This window comes from Chiloscyllium punctatum, chromosome 1 (assembly GCF_047496795.1).
Source record: "Chiloscyllium punctatum isolate Juve2018m chromosome 1, sChiPun1.3, whole genome shotgun sequence".
In the NCBI taxonomy this organism is placed as follows: Eukaryota; Metazoa; Chordata; class Chondrichthyes; order Orectolobiformes; family Hemiscylliidae; genus Chiloscyllium; species Chiloscyllium punctatum.
In genome coordinates, this window is record NC_092739.1 from 137,782,690 (window position 1) to 137,803,659 (window position 20,970).

The following is a 20,970-nucleotide window of genomic DNA, read 5'->3' on the forward strand; positions in this document are numbered from 1 at the left end:
AAAAGAACGCGATTCTGAATGCTTGAACAGACATCATAAAAGGCGAAAGTGAGGACTACAGATGCTGGAGATTAGAGTGGTGCTGGAAATGCACAGTAGGTCAGGTAGCATCCGAGGAGCAGAAAAATCGATGTTTCATCAGGAATGATCTCCTGCCTGAAACTTCAATTTTCCTGCTCCTCGGATGCTGCCTGATCTGCTGTGCATTTCCAGCACCACTCTAATCTTGACAGACATCATAAAACTAAACAAAAGCTGTAATTTCTTTGCAGGCATATTTAGTTTACATTACAACAGAGTGGCATGCATTAACATAGGGGAGATGAGGCTGAAAGTATGAATAAACACTTTATTCATTAAGAAATAGAATTAAGGACTCATCTTCAGAAAAGGGGGAATCTTGGAGTTTAGTGCTTAAGTAGAGGGCATATCAGCTCACATTTGGTCCTTCTGCAAATATTTAGACATTTTAGATTTAAAACTGAGGGTCAGATTTTAACTCTTTTTAAACTAATTAATTTACACAAACTGGACATCATATCTTTGGGAATTAAAAACGCATTTGTACAGAACAATAGATTTATGCCTGAAAGTTCAAAAGGAATAACTTTACGTTCTGAAATCATTGTACAGCATTCAGCCAAACTTAGTTGACAAAATTGCTGGGGTCTAGTTTAGAAGCACAACAGACTTACAAACAAATGTAAAATATTGACATAGGATTCAACACACATTTAACTGCACCAAAGAAGGAAAACACACAAGTTTCATTCCCAATTAGTTCACCCAAATATATTGAACCAAAGAATGAAAATACCTACTAGTCCTCGTTGTACTGAGCGGTCTGATGAGGAATTCTATCACTTTATTGTACAATATAGGAAACAGCATGAAGAGAAAAGATTATGTACACAATCCAATTAATGATGAGCTGAAGACATGGAGAACAATGACAAAATGGGCAAATTCTGCAATATTAATTTAGGTTTTTGTGTCAAGGGATGAAAACATTGCTGGCAAAGTCAGCATTTGCTGCACATCCCGAACTGCTCTTCAATTGAGTGATGCTAGGCCATTTTAGAGAATCAACTCGTGGATCTGGAGTCACTTGGAGGTCAGACCAGGTAAGGATGGTAGATTTTCTTCCCTCAAACGGCACGAGTGAATCAGGCTGGTATTTATCACAACTGACAACAGTAATATGCTTGCTATTAGATTTTATTTTAATGCAAATCTTTTTGTGGAATGAATGCCAAAGTGGGATTCAAAGCCATATTCTTAATGTTAGTCTGGAACTATGGAATACTCGTTGTCGTGACATGACGAGTACACCACTGCCTCCTCTTTAGTTTGATCATTTTTCTTGGGAGTTTTTGATAAATAGGATTACTCTCTCAAAACAACTTTGTCTAATTTTCTAAGAAGGAAACTTCATCAAAACTGATTCTAATTGCAAAAAGCATCTGATTCATCGAAATGACATGTCCTGAATTCCGAGATGTTTCCAACACCCAGCAATAAATCTAATGTGATACTTTAACCTAAAGGCCCACATTACAGTATCATATAATACCTTTCACAACATCGGGATGTTCCACACGCTGAATCACCAGTGGAGAACCTTTGAACTGAATTCTGACAACTGATTTTGGGCAAATTTGCCTGGAGTTTCTGATTTTGTCTCCCTCCTTTCTTAACGAGTAGTGCTAGAGTCACTAATCGGGTTGCGATGGACCTCCAACATTGGTGTTAAGTTGGCAAGGGGACTAAACAGGAAATTAGAGATGCATGCAACAAGGGTAATCACGGATTATTCCAATCCGTAAAAGTATGAGGCAAACTTTTGCAAAAACGCTGTGGCAGATGAATTCCAGGAATGTGTGTGTTTGTTTTGAAGACCAGTAACTTGGGAAATGAATGACAGAACAGGTTATGTGCACTGAGAAAGAAGTGACTAACAACCTTGTTGAGTGTGGTCCTTTAGGAAAAGGAAACCATGACGTCAGAATTCTTCACTGGTATAGAAAATGAATAGCTCAATCTGAACCCAAGGAATCAGAGCTGGGATCGCAAATGCCTACTATATATTAATAATTTGGAGGGGGCAAGTCAATATGCTGCAGCCAAATAACACAAAAAAACATGAAAACGCAGGTTGCAAGAAGGATACAAGCAGTTGACAGAAATAGATTGGTAGGTTAAGTGAATGAGCAAAAAGTTATCAAATAGAGTATAAATGTGGTAAAGTGCAAAGTTGCTTTTTTTGGAAGACAGGACAAAAGAATAGGGGGAAACAATGGCCTCGTAGTATTATCGCTTGACTATTAATCCAGAAATCCAGGCAATGACTTGGGTTTGAATCCCACCATGGCATATGGTGGAATTTGAATTTCCTAACAGTCTGGAACTAAAAGTCTAAAAGGTGACCATGAAACTGTTGTCAATTGTCAGAAAAAACATTTGTTTTGCTCACGTCCTTTAAGGAAGGAAACTGCCATCCTTACCTGTTCTGGCGTACATGCGACTCCAGTGATTGGGTTGACTCTTAACTGCCGTCTGGGCAATTACACATAGGCAATGAATGCTGGCTTAGTCAGCAATGCCCAATTCCTCAATGAATTAAAAAAACAGAAAATTACGTAAATGAGAAAAACCACAAAGAGACTTGGGGGTAATTGTGCTTGTGACACAAAGTTGGCACACAAGTGCAGAAGATCATCAGGAGTGCTAATGGAATCTTTGCTCTTATTTCAAGGGAATTGGAATATAAGAATAGGGAAATTTTAACTGTGCAAGGTGCTGATGAGACAGTGTCTGCAGTACAGTGACCGGTTTTAGTCCTCTTATTTAAGGCAAGAATGTCAGTTCACTGAAGGCAGTTCAGAGAAGGTTCACTGGCATGATCCCTACAATGGAGGGATTGTCTTTTGAGCAAAAGACAAACAGGTTGGGGTCCACTCATTAGAAAAACGGGATGTGATCTGACTGAAACATACAGTTCTTTTAAGGGGCTTGACAGAGTAAATGTTTCCCCTCGTGGGAGAGTCAAGGACCAGAGGGCATTGTCTCAGAATAAAGGGATACCAATTTAAGACTGAGATAACAAGGAATTGCTTTAGATGGTTGAGAGACATGAGAGAGGAGAGTTCCTCTGACTATTTAAGACTGAGATAGATACTTGACCAGTCGGGAAAAGGGCATTAAAGTGGAAGTGAGCAACGTTGCATCAGCCATTATTCTATTCAATTGCAGGGCAGTCACTCGGGGCCAAGTGGCCTGCTCCTGTTCCTACTTCTTATGGTCTTAAACCAAAAACAAGCAAAACTCAAAGCAAGAGGGCGAGTTGGTTGCAAGAGACTGGGTAACTTCATACATAGGCACGACAGTGGATATGTAATGGCTATTAGTAAGGAACAAATGCAGTGTATGCTGGTTAGTTGTTATCTTTCAAAATCCTGTATACTCGGAACCACCCGAGTATATTGGTCACCTTGCCATTTGAAAATGAAGAAATCCAGGGATGACAGACCAGTCAGCCAGATCAGGACAGCAATAGGGAAAACGTTGGAGTCCAATTTAACGGACGCGATAACAGGACAATTCAAAAATACCAAATGGATCAAAAAGAGTTACAGAGTCACACAGCATGGAAACTGACCCTTTGGTCCAATTTGTCCACAATCACCATGTTCCCAAACTAAACTAGTCCCACTTACCTCATTCTACAGGTCATTCTGATATAATGCATGTTTTGTTAATGGGAATTCACTATGACATGATTTACAAATTATGGAAACTTTCTGAAGTCAAACTTTTAAAGTACGTTGGTTATAATGTGATTCCGGCCCAATTAGTTTAGATGGCGCTGCTACTGCAGGATTTTCTTACACACGAGGTTGCACAAGAACAGAATTACTGTGTTACAGCAGAATCAAATGTATGTAAGAACCATAGTATAAAAAGTTGCCCCTCGTGTCCTTTTTAAATCAGTCTCCTCTCACATTAAAAACATGTCCTCTTGTTTTGAACTGTTACCATGTCAGAAAAAAAAAAGACTCTTGGTATTCACCTTATCTCTGCCCCTTAAGATTTTATAAACCATTATAAAGTCACCCCTTCATCTCCTACGTTCCAGTGAAAAAAGTGGAAAACTAATCCAGCCTATCTTTATATTCCAAATCCTCTATTTTCAGCAACATTCTGGCAAATTTTTTGTTTTACCCGCTCCAATTTAATAATATACTTCTCACAACATGGCAACCAGAACTGTACACAGTATTTCAGCAGAGGCCTCATCAACATCCTCTCTACAACCTCAATGTCACATCCCAATTCCTGTACTCAAAGGTCTGAGCAATGAAGGCAAGCATGTCACCACCCTGTCTACATGTGATATAAATTTCAAAGAATTATGGACCCGAACCCCTAGGTCTGTCTTGTACAAATTCTAAAGAAAAATTGAGTTTTCTAACCGAGAGAATAGATTAAGGGGAATCAGCGGATATGGTGCACCCAGGCATTTAAAAAGCTTTGATAAAGTCCCACACAAGAGGCTCGTATCCAAAAGCAAAGCAAAAGTATTGGTGATTATTCACAATATAGATCAACAATTTGGATATTGCGAAGTTGGCCAATGACACAAGACTTCGTAGGATTGAGTGATGAGCAAAATATCAAGAGTTCCAGGGTGATTTAGACAAGTTGAATGATTGTGTAAATACCCCATGACAAATGCAATACAAAAGGGTTTATGTGAAGTTATTCACTGAGGTGTGAAAAACAGGATTGCAGACTATTAGTTAAATGGTGATAGACTGCGAAATGTTGATACAGAATACACAGGGACTTGCATGGCACTTGTATAGCTTGAACACAAGCATGTATGTGCTGCGAGACATCAGAAAAGAATGGTGACCTTTACTGAAAGTGAATATGAACACAGGAACAAGGAATCTTGCAGCTGTGCAGGCCCTTGGTCAGGACACATTAGGAATATTGTGTACTGTTTTGGTCTCCTTATTTAGAGATATTTGCTACACAAGGAGAGCAACAAAAGGTTCACCATTCCAGGGTTGGCAGTTTTGTATCGAGATTGGATTGACCGGGCCTGTATTCAATCGAGTGCAGAAGAACAAGAAGCGACCTGACTGAAATGCATAAAATTAGAAAAGTGAAACACAGAAAGGATGCAGGAATAAAGTTTCTCCAATCAGGTGTGCAGAACAAAGGATTACAGTCATAGTTCCCTCTGACCTCCACGCATGCATATATGGAGTTCAGCATAGTGATGTGGATGGCAGCATTTACTTCTTGTTTTGGACATTGCTGCTGTATATGGATCTAGAACATTTCTAGCCTATAATGAGTGATGGAATTCTCTACCACAGAAGGTTGTAGGTAGTCACTGAGTATATCTGAAAAATAAATACGTAGAATCCTAGAAGCTGAAGGTTTAAACAGGTATGAGGAGAGAACAGGAATATGGCTTTGAGGTGGAGGAATGGCCTTAATCATGAGGAAGCGTGGGCTCAAGAGGACCAAACGGCCAATGCTTACATCTACTTTCTTGGTTTCTCTACTCACTGCTGGGACCATTTCAAAATATAAGAAACTTTGGAAAATCATTGACACTGCATCCATTATCTCCAAAGCAATTCATTTGAAATACTTAGACAATCAGATCTTTGGGATTTTTCTCATGTTAGCACCTCCTTCTCTTCATTACTTTATTCCTCTGAAGTTAACCATCTTAATTTCTTCATTTATGATTAGCCTCAAGATTATTGTCTATTTCTGTCCTTTATGGTGAAGACAGACACAAAATGTGTTCACAGTTCTACCAATCTGTCATTCACCACCACAAATGTTTCTTCTTCTCTACTTGTTTGGAAAATGTTTACTTTCGCTACTTTCTTTTTTTACAGACTCATAAAAAGCTGCTTCTTATATTGGAACGGGAGTAGGAAATTCAGCCCCTTCACTATTCAACTAAATCATTGCTGATCTGTGGTCTAACTCCATATACCTGCCCTTTGGATTAGTAAACTTTGCATGGTCAGGAAGGAGAGGTCACATCGAGAGTTAGACACAACCTGACTATGTATGGGGCCAATGTGGGATTTTGGTGCAGAGAGGAAGAGGTGCTCTTTTGCTTGCCTTTTAATTTGGTTCATAGCTTGTAAGATTTTTTAACAGGATAAAATGAAGTCCAGGATCAGGGAGCCAACATGAAAGATTAACATCACAAGCAAACTAAGTTAATTGATTGGTGATAACTACTAATTTGACTATGCTAAGTTACTTTCAGATTGGATCTAAGTAGAGGAAATACCTACAGGCTACAAACGAAAAGACCAGTACAAAATTTTTAAAAATTCAAATTAACAACTAAGCAATTAAAATAGAGGTGCCAGACCAGGCGATTTTGTTGTAAGTGCTTGATGTGGAAGCTGGTGAACGCCACTGTGGTTCATAGTGACCAAATATGCAGCAAGTAACATCCCTGTTGAAGAAGGTAGAGAGGCAGAAGATGGGAAATTATAGGCCATTTGCCTACCTCGGTTGTTGGTATGATTTTAGAGACCATTATTACAGGGTACTTGATGTACACTGCAAAATAAAGGTTAGTCAGCATACCATCATCAAGGGGTAGTCATGCCTGACAAATCTGTTAGAATTCTTTGATGTGTTAAAGAGCAAGTTAGACAAGAGGGACAGTGGACATGATTTACTTACATTCCCAGAAAACTTTTGACAAGCTGCTGCGCAGAAAGCTGCTGATTAAGGGGCACGGATCAAGAACTGACTGACTGGTAGAAGTCAGAGAGTGGGGATAAAGGGGTCTTTTTCAGGATGGCAGCCTGTGATTACTGGAGTTCCCTGCAGTTCAGTTCTGGGGCCATAGTTACTCATGCTGTACACTGGATGAAAAAACTGAGGTATTGTTGTGAAGTTTGCATATGAAAAAAGATAGGAGGGACAAGTTGTGCTGAGAAAGCAGGGATGCTGTAGAAGGAATTCAACAGGCTAAAAGAGTGGGGAAAGGAGTGGCAGATGGAATGCAATATGGGGAAGTTTGATACACTTTGATACAAAGAATAAGAGTCGTAGACTATTTTTTCAACAGGGCAAGGCTTTGAAAATCTGAAGCACAAAAGCACTGGGTAGTCCAGGTTCAGGATTCTCCTAAGGTGAATATGCAGGTTCAGTTGGCAGTTAGGAAGGCAAATGCAGTGTTTGCATTCATTTCGAGAGGGCTAGAATACAAGATCTACTGTTGAGGCTTTGGGCAGACAGCATTTGGAATATGACCAACAGTTTTGGGCCCTGTATTGAAGAAAGCGTGTCCTGGTCTTGGACAGCTGCAGATGAGGTTCACAAGACTGACCCCTGGAATGAAGAGCTCTCATAAGATGTGGTTGAGGACTCTGGGTCTGTAATTGATGGAGCTTAGAAAGATGAACAGGGATCTCATTAAAACTTACAGAATACTGAGAGGCCTGTATAGAGTGGAAATGGAGGAGATGTTTCCATCACTCCACGAGACTAGGGCCCAAGGTCACACCCTCAGAATGAAGGGATAATCCTTTAGAATTGAGACAAGGAGGAATTTCTTTAGCTAGAAGGTGGTGAATCTGCGGAACTCTTGCTGCAGAGAGCTGTGAGCGCCACGTACATTTAAGATAGAGATAGACTGTACTTGATTAATAAGGGGATGAACGATAATGGAAAGCAGAACAGGTTGGGAAACATTTTAGCCATGCACATGTAGTGGATCAGTCTCGGTGAGCCAAATGGCCTAATTCTATGGTTATATGACATTTCACCCACACATGCAATTTTAAATGACTAATTATTCCCAACATAACTCAAATAGAAGCAACTTACGACTGTATTTTCTTTTCACCATTAAAGGTATGTGGTGCACTGCAATACCCATGTTACAAAGTAAAACAAAATTTTGTACAATTAATAATCATATTCAGGTGAAGTGATATCAGGAAGTGCATTTTTGTGCAAAACACAAGTTAGCATTCTTTTCAAAATTAATTTTTCGGATAACAACGTTTTCTTCACAATTCACTGCATTTCTTGGCAGCCTTTAAACACCGTGCTTAATCAGGTTTTTAACACTATTCATCACATATTCTGCTACTGCCTCCCTATGTTCCACTACCAATGCGCAAGTCTGATCTGGAATTTACCAAAAAACAAGTCTGCATACAAGAATTTATCTAATTTGACTTGCCAAGCAAGCTTTTAAAGCACAAACCTCATCTCGATGTTTCTGACAAAAAGCCATGAACTGAGCGAAGGCAGTATCACATTTCCTGGTCCGCTGAGAGGAGGCTCCTTGTTTTCTCTTAGCCACAGGGGAACCAGTACCACTCTCAGAGTCTGATGATCTACAAGATGTCCTGTCAATCGAGTGATCTTGTGCAGAACCATCAAAACAATCTACAGTCCTATTTACACACTGCCTTGCTGGGGTCTTCGGCTCAAATGGCTTTGAACATTGCCTTTTATTTGGTGCACTGCTGTTTCTTTTCCTCCGTCCTTTACCGTCTGCAAGATTTTCCTTGATACTTGGAAATTCTTCAGTTGGCCATTTCCTATCCTCTATAAATTCAACTGGAACCCCAGCCTCCTTTGCAACCTGAGGTGGCAGTAGTGGCCGATCATGATCATACAAAAAGGTGTATTTAGCTTTTCGATCCTCAAGGGTCATTGTCAATGCTTCTTTAGCTTGAGCAATCCCCACATCCCACTGACCACGGATTTTGGCAGGAATTGGTTTTAGGATCTGAAAAACAAAATTATTTCATTCTCAAAAGACACATCATATTGTGAAAGGACAAAGAATTTCTTCAGATTGGCTAAGGATGGAATGTGCATTGCTCATTTTAAACACGCTAATATTGTAACGTGAACGATTGCGCATTTAATTCCACAGACATCTGTAAAGACTTGGAAGCCCTTTTGTTCAAAGGATATATTTCAAGACAGAAACAAAATATCACAGGAATAAACATACTGCAGCAAGAAGCATGTCAACCACAAAGTGTAAACATGAAAAGATTCAGCAAATAATACTCACAAATGACTCCAGGCATGATTAATTATCATGAACAAAATTAATTCTGAAGCAGATTTTGCTTGAAATACAGCAGGGACTTGAATTCAGCTATATGGCACAGGGATCATTTTGAAGACTCAACTTCATCTTTCAACTTTATGAGTGATTCATGGAACAAGTTATACTTCGCACACTACAATGCAATTACAGTTCTCCGTTTACCACAATGGTTCATCATGAAAAACGAAATTAAGATAGATTTTACAGTGTTTCTGAGAAATAGGAATGGAAGATTTCAATGGCAGAAAAACATGAAAGTGAACAGGTGGCAAGAAGATAGGAGAAAAACAAAGGAGAAATAAAATGCAAAGAGAAAGGACGATGTTTTGTTCATCAATATTCATGATTACTTAATGTCAAGACATGAAATTTAGAATGAAGAAAATCTTTTAAAAGGGTTTCAACTGTGAGCAGTTTCAACAGTTAAAACAGAAAGTTGTGGTGAATTATGTTTCAAACAAAACCAAAAAGAGATATTCACATTGCAGTTTAACACCAATTTTTGATGTTTAGTCAAGTTTGATCAATCATCCAAACTGGGTATTGTTAACAACTATTTCTTAAACCTGCTATTCGAGATAGGGACAATAAGTTGTTACAGTTAATGCTGCATTGGAGTTAAGAACTACAAACTCAGTGCTGAAAGCAAGGGCAAAAAGCAAATATTTTACAAATCAATGAAGAACATGAGGAACAAAACTTGTTCAGCATTAATCCCCAATTCACTACAGCAAAGACACACATTCACAGCTCAATTTAAAATTGTTCAAGGAGATTTTCTACCTTATTCTTCTCTGCCTTGGAGCTTGCATGTTTGGCACTTTGTTGGACTAACTCATCATACTGTTGAAAGTCTTCAAAAGGTATCATGCTCTTTTCAAAGATCCAGGCTCTTTCCGGGGCTTCTCCAAAAAACTGGACATGGTACTGGCGACAAATGGCCCTATTCAGACCTGTTCAAATAAAAGAAAATTGTTTGCAAATTATACTGCAACAGTGCATAAGGTTCAAGAATACAAAATTAACAAAATTTCACACTGCATCATTGCTAATCTTTGATTTAAAAGAATATCCAAAAGTACTACTTGAAAGAAACACGAGCATTAAAAAGCTTTGAATTTCCACAATATTGCTATGCAAGCTGTGTAATCTTAGCAGGACTTACAAACTTCATGGTAAGGTCCAAGGGAGTGTTGCTGAACAGAGAGACCTCGGAGTGCAGGTTCATAGCTCCTTGAAAGTGGAGTCACAGGTAGATAGGATAGTGAAGGCGGTGTTTGGTATGCTTTCCTTTATTGGTCAGAATATTGAGTACAGGAGTTGGGAGGTCATGTTGAGGCTATACAGGACATTGGTTAGGCCACTGTTGGAATATTACGTGCAATTCTAGTCTCCTTCCAATTGGAAAGGTGTTGTGAAATTTGAAAGGGTTCAGAAAAGATTTACAAGAAGGTTGCCAGGGTTGGAGGATTTGAGCTATAGGGAGAGGCTGAACAGGCGGGGGCTGTTTTCTCTGGAGCGTTGGAGACTGAGGGGTGACCTGACAGAGGTTTACAAAATTATGAGGGGCATGGAAAGGAGAAATAGACAAAGACTTTTCCCTGGGATGGGGGAATCCAGAACTAGAGGGCTTAATTTTAGGGTGAGAGGGGAAAGATATAAAAGAGACAATAGGGGCAACTTTTTCTACGCAGAGGGTGGTAAGCGTATGGAATGTGCTGCCAGAGGAAGTGGTGGAGGCTGGTACAATTGTAACATTTAAGAGGTATTTGGATGGGTAAATGAATAGGAAGGGTTTGGAGGGATATGGACCGGTTGCTGGCAGGTGGGATGAGATGGAGTTGGGATATCTGGTTGGCATGGACGAGTTGGACCGAAGACCAATGACTCTATGAGTCCTCAGTTCCTCCTCATATTGTGAGCCCTCAATCCCTGGGATCATCCCTCCAAGGCTAGTACATCTTTACAGAGTTACAGGATCCAAAACTACTCTCAATATTCCAAACGCAGTCTGACGAGAGCCTTTTACAGCCTCAGAAGTACATCTCTGCTCTGGTCTTTTTGCCCTCTTTAAATGAATGCTAACATTGCATTTGCCTTCTTAACTGCAAGCTAAACCTGCATATTAACCTTGGGAGTCACAGAGGCCTACACCATGGAAACAGGCCCTAAAACATCGATAACTTATCCATGTTGCCCAGTTTTCACAATTAAACTAGCCCTATTTGCCTACATTTGGTCTGTCTCCCACCATATTATCCAATCCATGAACCCATCCAAATGTTCCTTAAATGAAAAAATTGTTCTTGCTTCTACCACTACTTCTGACAGCTTGTTCCAGGTACTGACCACCCCCTGGACCCTCTTGTATCTCTCCCCTTGCACTTTTAACTTTCGCCGTTTAATTTTAGATTTCCCTACCATAGGGAAAAGCTGTTGACTGTCTACTTTATCTATGTCTCTCATGATTTTATAGATCTCTGTAAGGTCACTCCACAGCCTCCTACGTTCCAGGGTAAAATGTCCCAGCCTATCCAACCTCCCCTTATAACTCAAACCTCCCAATCCAGGGAGCATCCCAGTAAATCTTTTCCAGTCTTTCTGGTTTAATAATATACATTCTATACTAGGGCAACCAGAACTGCATACAATACTCCAATGTAACCTCACCAATATCTATACTCAATGCTCTGCCCAATGACCTTCAGATTAAATTTGTCATCTCTCTCAAAAGATATTACGGCATCTTGACCTTTTGCTCCAGATGGGGTCTCTCCCTGCATCACTGAAGCATAACCTGCCAACGAGGTAAAAACAATGACTGCAGATGCTGGAAAGCAAATACTGGATTAGTGGTGCTGGAAGAGCACAGCAGTTCAGGCAGCATCCAACGAGCAGCGAAATTGACGTTTTGGGGAAAAGCCCTTCATCAGGAATAAAGGCAGTGAGCCTGAAGGGTGGAGAGATAAGCTAGAGGAGCAACATTTGTATTCATTTCCCCTTAATGATAAAAGAAAAATTTTTACAAGCTTCACCCACTTCTTCAGATCAAGACTGGGAATTCACTTCTTGTCTGTAGCCAAGTGATTGCTTGCGCTGGATGACAGAGCCGCGACAAGGATGATGACAACTCAAACACTGATTGTGCTGCATCTCCTGAGCTGGGGAACATTGCCGAGGATCCTGAACTGGGATTCCCAAGCCCTTTGTGCTTCAGATTTCCAAAGCCTCTCCCTGGTTTGCAAATTGCTTACAACTTTATTTTTCCAGCAAAGTTCATGACCTCATACTTCCCCACATTGTATTCCAGTTGCCACTTCTTTGCCCACTCTCCGACTAAGTCCAGGTCCTTCCACAGACTTCCAGGTTCCTCAAAACTAGCTGCCTCTCCATCTATATTTGGGTCATCTGCAAACTTAGCAACAATGCCCTCAGTTCCTCCCCCAAATTGTTCAATGTTAATGTGAATAGTTGTGGTCCTCACAAAGACTCCTGCGCAACTCTACTTGTCATTGGCTGCCATCTCAAAAGGACGCCTTTAGTCACTGTCTTGGCCTTCTACCAGCCAGCCAATCCCCTATACATACCAGTACCCTGCCCCAAACACTCTGGGCACTTTTCTTCAAGAGCAGCCTCCTGTGTGGCATCTTATCAACAGCCTTCTGGAAATGTGAACAGATCATGCTCTGTTGTCTACCTTATTCGCTTCTTGTTTAAGGAATTGAAGGTGACAGACCTGCAGTTTGTGTGGGAAAAGATGGAATCTTGATGTAATGGTTTTACAACTGAGCAAATGTAACCACTAAGACATGAGGGAGGAAGTGGCCAGAGTTGATTTGAGGAGGGGAGGGCAAGAGACACAGTGGAGCAGTAATGGCATACGTTTCTTGGCATAATTCAGAAGACACAGCAGAAATTCCTTCCGAGGAAGCAGCAGCATACTGAGGGAGGACGAGACAACCATGGCTGACAAAGGAAGTTAGGGACAGTATAGAAGAAAACATACAATGTGATGAAGATTAGTGGGAAACCTTAAAATCAGCGCAGGTTAACTAAAACAGCAAGAAGTGGGTAGATGATGGAAACATGAGGTGAAGATAGTTCATAATCAAAAAGAAGATGGCAAAACTTATTTTTTAAGATATCTAAAAGCTATGAGAGGCCCAACAGTGGACATTGGACCACTGAAAAATGAGGCTGGAGAAATAGTAATGGGAATGAAGAAATGGTGAAGGAACTGAATATCTCAATCTCAAAGGAGGGTGCCTGTAAACAGGAAAGTGGCTTGAAGTGTGTATACTTCAATGCAAGAAGTATACGAAATAAGGGAGGTGAGCTTGCAGCGTGGGTTAGTACCTGGGATTTCGATGTTGTGGCTGTTACGGAGACATGGGTAGAACAAGGACAGGATCGGCTGCTGCAGGTTCCAGGGTTTAAATGTTTTAGTAGGGTCAGAGATGGGGGTAAAAGAGGGGGAGGTGTGGCATTGCTTGTCAAAGATAGTATTACAGCGCTGGAAAGGACGATGGATGAAGCCTCGCCATCTAAGGTAGTTTGGGCTGAGGTTAGGAATAGGAAAGGTGAGGTCACCCTGTTAGGGGTTTTCTACAGGCCTCCTAATAGTCCTAGAAACGTAGAAGAAAGGATTGCGATGATTCAGGAGAAGAGTGAAAGTAATAGGGTGGTTGTTATGGGGGCTTTAACTTTCCTGATATTGACTGGGAAAGCTAGAGCTAGAGTTCGTTAGATAGGTCGGTGTTTGTCCAATGTATGCAGGAGGGTTTCCTGACACAATATGTAGACAGGCCAACAAGAGGTGAGGCCATACTGGATTTGGTTCTGGGGAACGAACCAGGCCAGGTGTTAGAACTGGAGGTCGGTGAGCACTTTGGGGACAGTGACCACAATTTGGTGACTTTTACTCTAGTAATGGAGAGGGATAAGTGTGCATTGCAGGGCAAGAGTTATAGCTGGGGGCAGGGAAATTATGATACGGTGAGGCACGACTTCGGATGTGTGCCTTGGAAAAGGAAGCTTCAAGGCAAGGGTGCAATTGATATGTGGAGCTTGTTCAAGGAGCAACTATTGAGTGTTCTTGATAAGTATGTACCTGTCAGGCAGGGAGGAAAGGGCCGTGTGAGGGGGCCATGGTTTAATAAGGAATTGGAATCCCTTGTTCAAGGGAAGAGGGCGGCCTATGTAAAGATGAGGCGTGAAGGTTCAATTGGGGCGATTGAGAGTTATAAGGTAGCCAGGAAGGATCTAAAGAGAGAGCTAAGAGCAGCGAGAAGGGGACATGAAAAGTCCTTAGTTGATAGGATTAGGGAAAACCCTAAGGCTTTCTATAGGTATGTCAGGAATAAAAGAATGACTAGGGTAGGAATAGGTCCAGTCAAGGATAGTAGTGGGAAGTTGCGTGTGGAGGCTGAAGAGATTGGGGAGACACTGAATGAATACTTTTCGTCAGTATTCACTCAGGAACAGGACATTGTTGCCGATGTGAATACTGAGTCACAATTAATTAGAATGGACGGCTTTGAGGTATGTAGGGAAGAGGTGTTGGAAATTCTGGAAAGGGTGAAAATAGATAAGTCCCCTGGGCCTGATGGCATTTATCCAAGGATTCTCTGGGAAGCAAGGGAGGAGATTGCAGAGCCATTGGCCTTGATTTTTATGTCCTCGTTGTCTACAGGAATAGTGCCAGAAGACTGGAGGATAGCGAATGTGGTCCCCTTGTTCACGAAGGGGAGCAGGGATAGCCCGAGTAACTATAGGCCAGTGAGTCTCACTTCTGTTGTGGGCAAAGTCTTAGAGAGAATTGTAAGGGATAGGATTTATGAACATCTGGATAGGAATAATGTGATCAAGGATAGTCAGCATGGTTTTGTGAAGGGTAGGTCTTGCCTCACAAACCTTAGTGAATTCTTTGAGAAGGTGACCAAGGAAGTGGACGAGGGTAAAGCAGTAGATGTGGTGTATATGGATTTTAGCAAGGCGTTCGATAAGGTACCCCATGGCAGGCTAATGTAAAAACTACGGAGGTATGGCATTGAGGGTGCATTAGAGGTTTGGATTAGGAATTGGCTGGCTGGAAGGAGACAGAGGGTAGCAGTTGATGGTATAGGTTCATCTTGGAGTGCAGTTACTAGCGGTGTTCCGCAAGGATCTGTTTTGGGACCACTGCTGTTTGTCATTTTTATAAATGACCTGGAGGAGGGGCTAGAAGGTTGGGTAAGCAAGTTTGCGAATGATACGAAAGTCGGTGGAGTTGTTGACAGTGAGGAAGGATGTGGCAGGTTACAGCGGGATATAGATTAGCTGCAGAGCTGGGCAGAAAGGTGGCAAATGGAGTTCAATGCAGCTAAGTGTGAGGTGATTCACTTTGGTATGAGTAACAAAAAGATGGGGTACTGGGATAATGGTCGGATACTTGGTAGTGTGGATGAGCAGAGGGATCTTGGTGTCCATGTACACAGATCTCTGAAAGTTGCCACCCAGGTAAATAGTGTGGTGAAGAAGGCCTTTGGTGTACTGGCTTTTATTGGTAGAGGAATTGAGTTCCGGAGTTCTGAGATCATGTTACAGTTGTATAAGACTCTGGTGCGGCCGCATCTGGAGTATTTTGTACAGTTTTGGTCGCCATACTATAGTGGATAGTATGTGGAGGCACTGGAACGGGTGCAGAAGAGGTTTACCAGGATGTTGCCTGGTATGGTAGGAAGATCATATGAGGAAAGGCTGAGGCACTCGGGGTTGTTTTCATTGGAGAAAAGAAGGTTTAGGCGTGACTTGATAGAGGTGTACAAGATGATTAGGGGTTTAGATAGGGTTGACCGTGAGAACCTTTTACCACGTATGGAGTCAGCTATTATGAGGGGGCATAGCTTTAAATTAAGGGGTGGTAGGTATAGGACAGATGTTAGGGGTAGATTCTTGACTCAGCGAGTCGTGAGTTCATGGAATGCCCTGCCAGTAGCAGTGGTGGACTCTCCCTCTTTATGGGCATTTAAACGGGCATTGGATAGGCATATGGAGGACAGTGGGCTAGTGTAGGTTAGGTGGGCTTGGATTGGCGCAACATCGAGGGCCAAAGGGCCTGTACTGCGCTGTATTTTTCTATATTCTATGTTCTGTGAATATATACCTTTCATCAGTTTTCACAGTGGAAGACACCAGCAGCACACCAGAAATTTAAGCAAGTCAGGGGACGGAGATGAATGTCGTGGCTATCACTGAGAAGGTACTGGGGAAGCTGAAAGGTCTGAAGGCGAATAAATCACTCAGATTTGAAGGACTACATTCTACAGTTCTGAAGGTGACTGGCTTTCAACAATCACTGGAGTTAGGGAAGATCATAGAAGACTGGAAAATGGATAACGTTAACAAAGGATGAAGACAAACTTATAAACCAGTTAACCTGACATTTGTCATCAGATAGGAGTCCATAGGGTGTAGGTTTGCTCGCTGGGCTGACCTCAGCAGCTCAGCGAGCAAACCTACATCCTAAACCTCAACCTGAGCTACAAACCTTCACAAACCTTGCGATATGAGTGCATGATTGAGGATGAGTTTGCAGGAGTACTTGTAAGGGCATGGTAAAATAGGGCTGAGTCAATATGGCTTCATCATGACTCCAAAAGAAGTCACTCCTGACAAAGCGTTTATCAAGGAAATCTCAACCAGAATGGATGGAGGGGTACAAGTAGATGTGTCCTATTTGGACTTCTCGAAGGCATTCAAAAAGGTACCATACAATAGACCTGGAATTAAGAATCCAAACTATATGAAATCAACAAATCTACAGATGACAATGAAACCACTGTCAATTGTCATAACACCCATCTGATTCATCAGTGTTCTTCAGGGATGAAATCTGCCAACCTCACCTGGTCTGGCCTACAAGTGATTGCACAGCCAAAGCAACGTGGTTGACTCTCAACTGCCCGAGTAAGTCACTCAGTTATATCAATCACTACGATGTCTCAACAAAGAAATGGAACCAACAGATCACCTGGCATCAACCTCGGTACTGGAAACAACAATGGTGAAATCACCCCAGTTGACCCTGAGAAGTCCTGTTACACATATCTGGAGGCTAGTGCCAAAATTGGGACAGTGGTCTCAGACTAGTCAAGAGCCAGCTTGACAAGAGTCATACTCACGAAAAGCAGGTCAAATCCAGCAGAACCAACTACCTCATCCACTCCTCCCATCACTGACAGTCATTGGCAGTGTGTACTACCTACAAAATGTGCAGTAGGAATTCTTCAAAGATCACAGAATCTCTACTATGTAAAAACAGGTGATTTGGCCCAACAATTCCACACCAACCCTCCGAAGAGTAACCCATCCTGATGCACTATCCTAAATTTCCCTGACTAATGCACCTAACCTCCACATCCTTGAACACTATGGGCAATTGAGTATAGACAATTCACCTAACCTGAACATCTCTGGACTGAGAGGAAACTGGAGCACCTTGCAGAATCCCACACAGACACGGGGAGAATATGCCAACTCCACACAGCCGCCAGAGGTGGAATCAAACCTGGGTCCCTGGTGCTGTGAGGCAGCAGTGCTAACCACTGAGCCACCATGATGCCTTGGACAGCAACTTCCAAATCCATGACCACTTCTATCGAAAAAGACAAGGGCAGCAGATACATGGAAACACCATCGCCTTCAAGTTCCTTCCAAGCCAATCACCATCCTGACTTGAAAATATATGGTTGTTCTTTTACTGTCACTGGGCCAATATCCTGGAATTACCCCCAATTCCATTTTGTCCATGTTTGAACCAAGCCTGTGATGAGGTCAGGAGCTGAGTAGCCCTGGTGAAACCCAAACTGGGTGTCACTGACCAGGTTATTGCTGAGCAGGTGCTGCTTCAAAGCATTGTTGGTGACACAGTCTGTCACTTTACTGATGACTGAGAATAGACTGATCGAGCAATAATTGGCCAGGTTGGATTTTTCTTTTGCACTAATGTGCTATGCTCTTCCATCTTTGCGGATGGGAATATTTGTGGAGCCTTCTCCTCCAGTCAGTTGTTTAACTGTCCACCAACATTCTTGACGGAATGTGGCAGGACTGCAGAGCTCAGATTTGATCAGGTGTGGGTTTGCTTAACTCTGTATATCACTTACTGCTTATGTTTGGTATGCAAGTAGTCCTGTTTAATAGCTACACCAGGTTGACACCTCATTTTCAGGCATGTCTAATGTTCCTGTACTCTCTGTTGATCCAGGATTGATCCCGTGGCTTGATGGAAACTGTTGAGTGGTGGGATTTCTTTGCCACGAGGTTGCACATTGTGCTGCTGTTGATGACACACAGCAACGCATATGCCCAGTCATAAGTTGCTAGATCTGCTTCAAGTCTGTCTCATTTGGCATGGTGATCATTCCGCACAGCATGATCAAGGGTATGCTCAATGTGAAGGTGGGAATTCATCTCTAGAAGGACTGTGCGGTGGTCACCCTTACTGATACTCAATGGACAGATGCATCTGTAGCCGCAGATTGGTAAGGATAAGGTCAAATATATTTTTCTCTCTTGTTGGTTCCCTCATGACTTGCCGCAGAACCAATTTAGCAGCTATGTCCCTTAGGACATAAGCGGCTCAATCAGTAGTACTGCTGCCAAGCCACTGAAATTCGCCACCCTGAGTACATTTTGCACCATTGCTACTCTCACAGCTTCCTCCAAGTGTTGTTCAACACAGTGCAGTAATGATTCATTCGACGAGGGAGGATCGTATGTGGTAACCTGCATTTTTCCTTGCCTATGTTTAACCTAAAGTCATGAGACTTTACAGGGTCTGGAGTTAATTCCCTCGTAACTGTTTACCACTGTACTGCTACCTCTGCTGGGTCTGACCGATCAGTTGGACAGGGCATATCCAGGGATGGTGATGGTGATGTCTGGGACATGATCTGTGAAATATGATTTCACAAGTATAACTGTGTCAGGCTGCTTTTGGAATAGTCTGTAAGATAGCTCTCCTAATTTTGACATTAGCTCCTAGATGTTGCACTTTTGATAGGGCTGTTTCGACATGGTCTTTTCCAGTATCTAGATGATGTCAGGTTGTCAATCTGTTCTTAGTTCTTCAGTCAGACTTTGTAGCGATGGATAGAAATGGCCGAGCAAGTCATGCATTTGTAAGGGCAGTTGAGAATCAATCACATAGGCTCTCAAGTCACACATAGGACAGACCAAACAAGGATAGCATATTTCCTTCCCTGAAAGACAAAAGTGAACTAAATTTTTTTTTACAACAATTGAAAATGATTTCATGGTCATCAGTAAATTCTTAACTGCATATATTTTTCACTAATTTCAAAATCCACTATTTGCCAAGATCAAACCGGTCCCCAGAACACTGGCTGAGTTTCAGGAGGAGTAGTTTTGCAACAATACTACTGCCACCCATAAAATCTTATAAAATATCTTGGGATTCCTCTGAATTTTACCCATCAGGGCTTTTTTGGTCATGTGCTCTCCTAATTGCTTTCTTAAGTTGCCTAGTGTACTTTCTATACTCCAAGGGCTTCCCTTGATCTGCTCCCTTTGTACTTACTACAAGGCTATCTTTACCTTGTTATCTAGTCCCTAAATATTCCTCGACATCCAAAGTTCTATGGGACGGCATAGTGACTCAGTGGTTCGCACTGCTGCCCCTCAGCACCAGGAACTTGGATTCAATTCCATCCTTGGGTGACTGTCTCTGTGGAGTTTGCATTCTCTGGATGTTCCAATTTTGCTCTAAATGTCAGTGGGTCGGTGTGAATTTGATGGATTGTATGGCTTGCTTCCCCACCGAAGGGATTCTATGATTCCTACATGTCACCATAAAAGGAACATGTGGTCTCCCAATGTCATTTTTGAGGTTGTGCTTCCTGATCTAAGGCTGGCTTTCTAATTTCAAAAGACTCCCCCTTCACGATGCCCTGCACCCTGTGACATCCCTAACCCTTGCCTCAGGAAGGCAATTCACCATCCTAAAATCACATCTCTGCCACCACAGTAAGACCTGTCTGCACCCGTAACTACTAAGTCACATTCCACTATTGCCCTTGGACTCTTCTCCTCCTTATTTGTGCAGCTAAGCCATCTGTATTGCTGCACTCCTCACTGTCATTTCCTGTCTGCCTCACCCTTTTCCTCTGCATTAAATGATGTCAGTTCACAATGAGATTTAAAACTAACAATAAAGGTGGGAAGATCTTCAGACCTGGGTTAGGGCAAGGCTGATACATCGACTTAGGATGTCTTGATACTGAAATGAGAATTACTATCTTATGCTTTTGGAAACTGAACAAGCAGCAACAGACAAGCCCTACTATTTTAGGGTCCATTTTATGAAACAGACTTATGATGATTGGACACAAGTTAATTTACAGTAAAAATTAACTTATCAATCCAAATCTCTAAAGTATTACAATAATGAGCAGTCTACAACAATGCAGAGTTGGAGACAAATTCTTTCGAGAGTCACTCAAAATTCTTGGCCTCCTACATCAGAACGAAATTTTGCAGTGGACTAAACAACAACAGTTACACTCATAAAAATGCCTCCACAATTACTTTGGGAAATAGATAGCGAGCCACCTTGTTGAATCATTGCAGTCCAAGTAGTGAAGGCACTCTGCGATGATGTTAAGCAGCGAGTTCCAGTATTGAGGAAAACAAGGAAGGGAAAGTGTCAGTACCCAGACAGGAATATGACATTAAGGCTACCATCAGCTCAACCAGGATTTACAAGTGACAGAGCAGGCCTCAAGGCCTGAAAAACCTAATGTACCTTATTATTGGGTTCCTGCACTTAGAGT

General features: G+C 41.9%; 1 protein-coding gene across 7 annotated transcripts in view; it reads right to left on the reverse strand.

The window, feature by feature from the left end:
- Nucleotides 1-20,970, reverse strand: part of LOC140480423 (histone-lysine N-methyltransferase NSD2-like) — a 154,789-nt gene that overhangs the window by 73,140 nt on the left and 60,679 nt on the right. For all 7 annotated transcript variants that reach the window (XM_072575286.1, XM_072575275.1, XM_072575317.1 and 4 more), the window contains exons 4-5: nt 9,920-10,089; nt 8,273-8,803 (exon numbers count right to left, since the gene is read on the reverse strand). In XM_072575286.1, the coding sequence (XP_072431387.1) occupies nt 8,273-8,803; nt 9,920-10,089 (701 nt within the window). The remainder of the gene's footprint in view (nt 1-8,272; nt 8,804-9,919; nt 10,090-20,970) is intronic.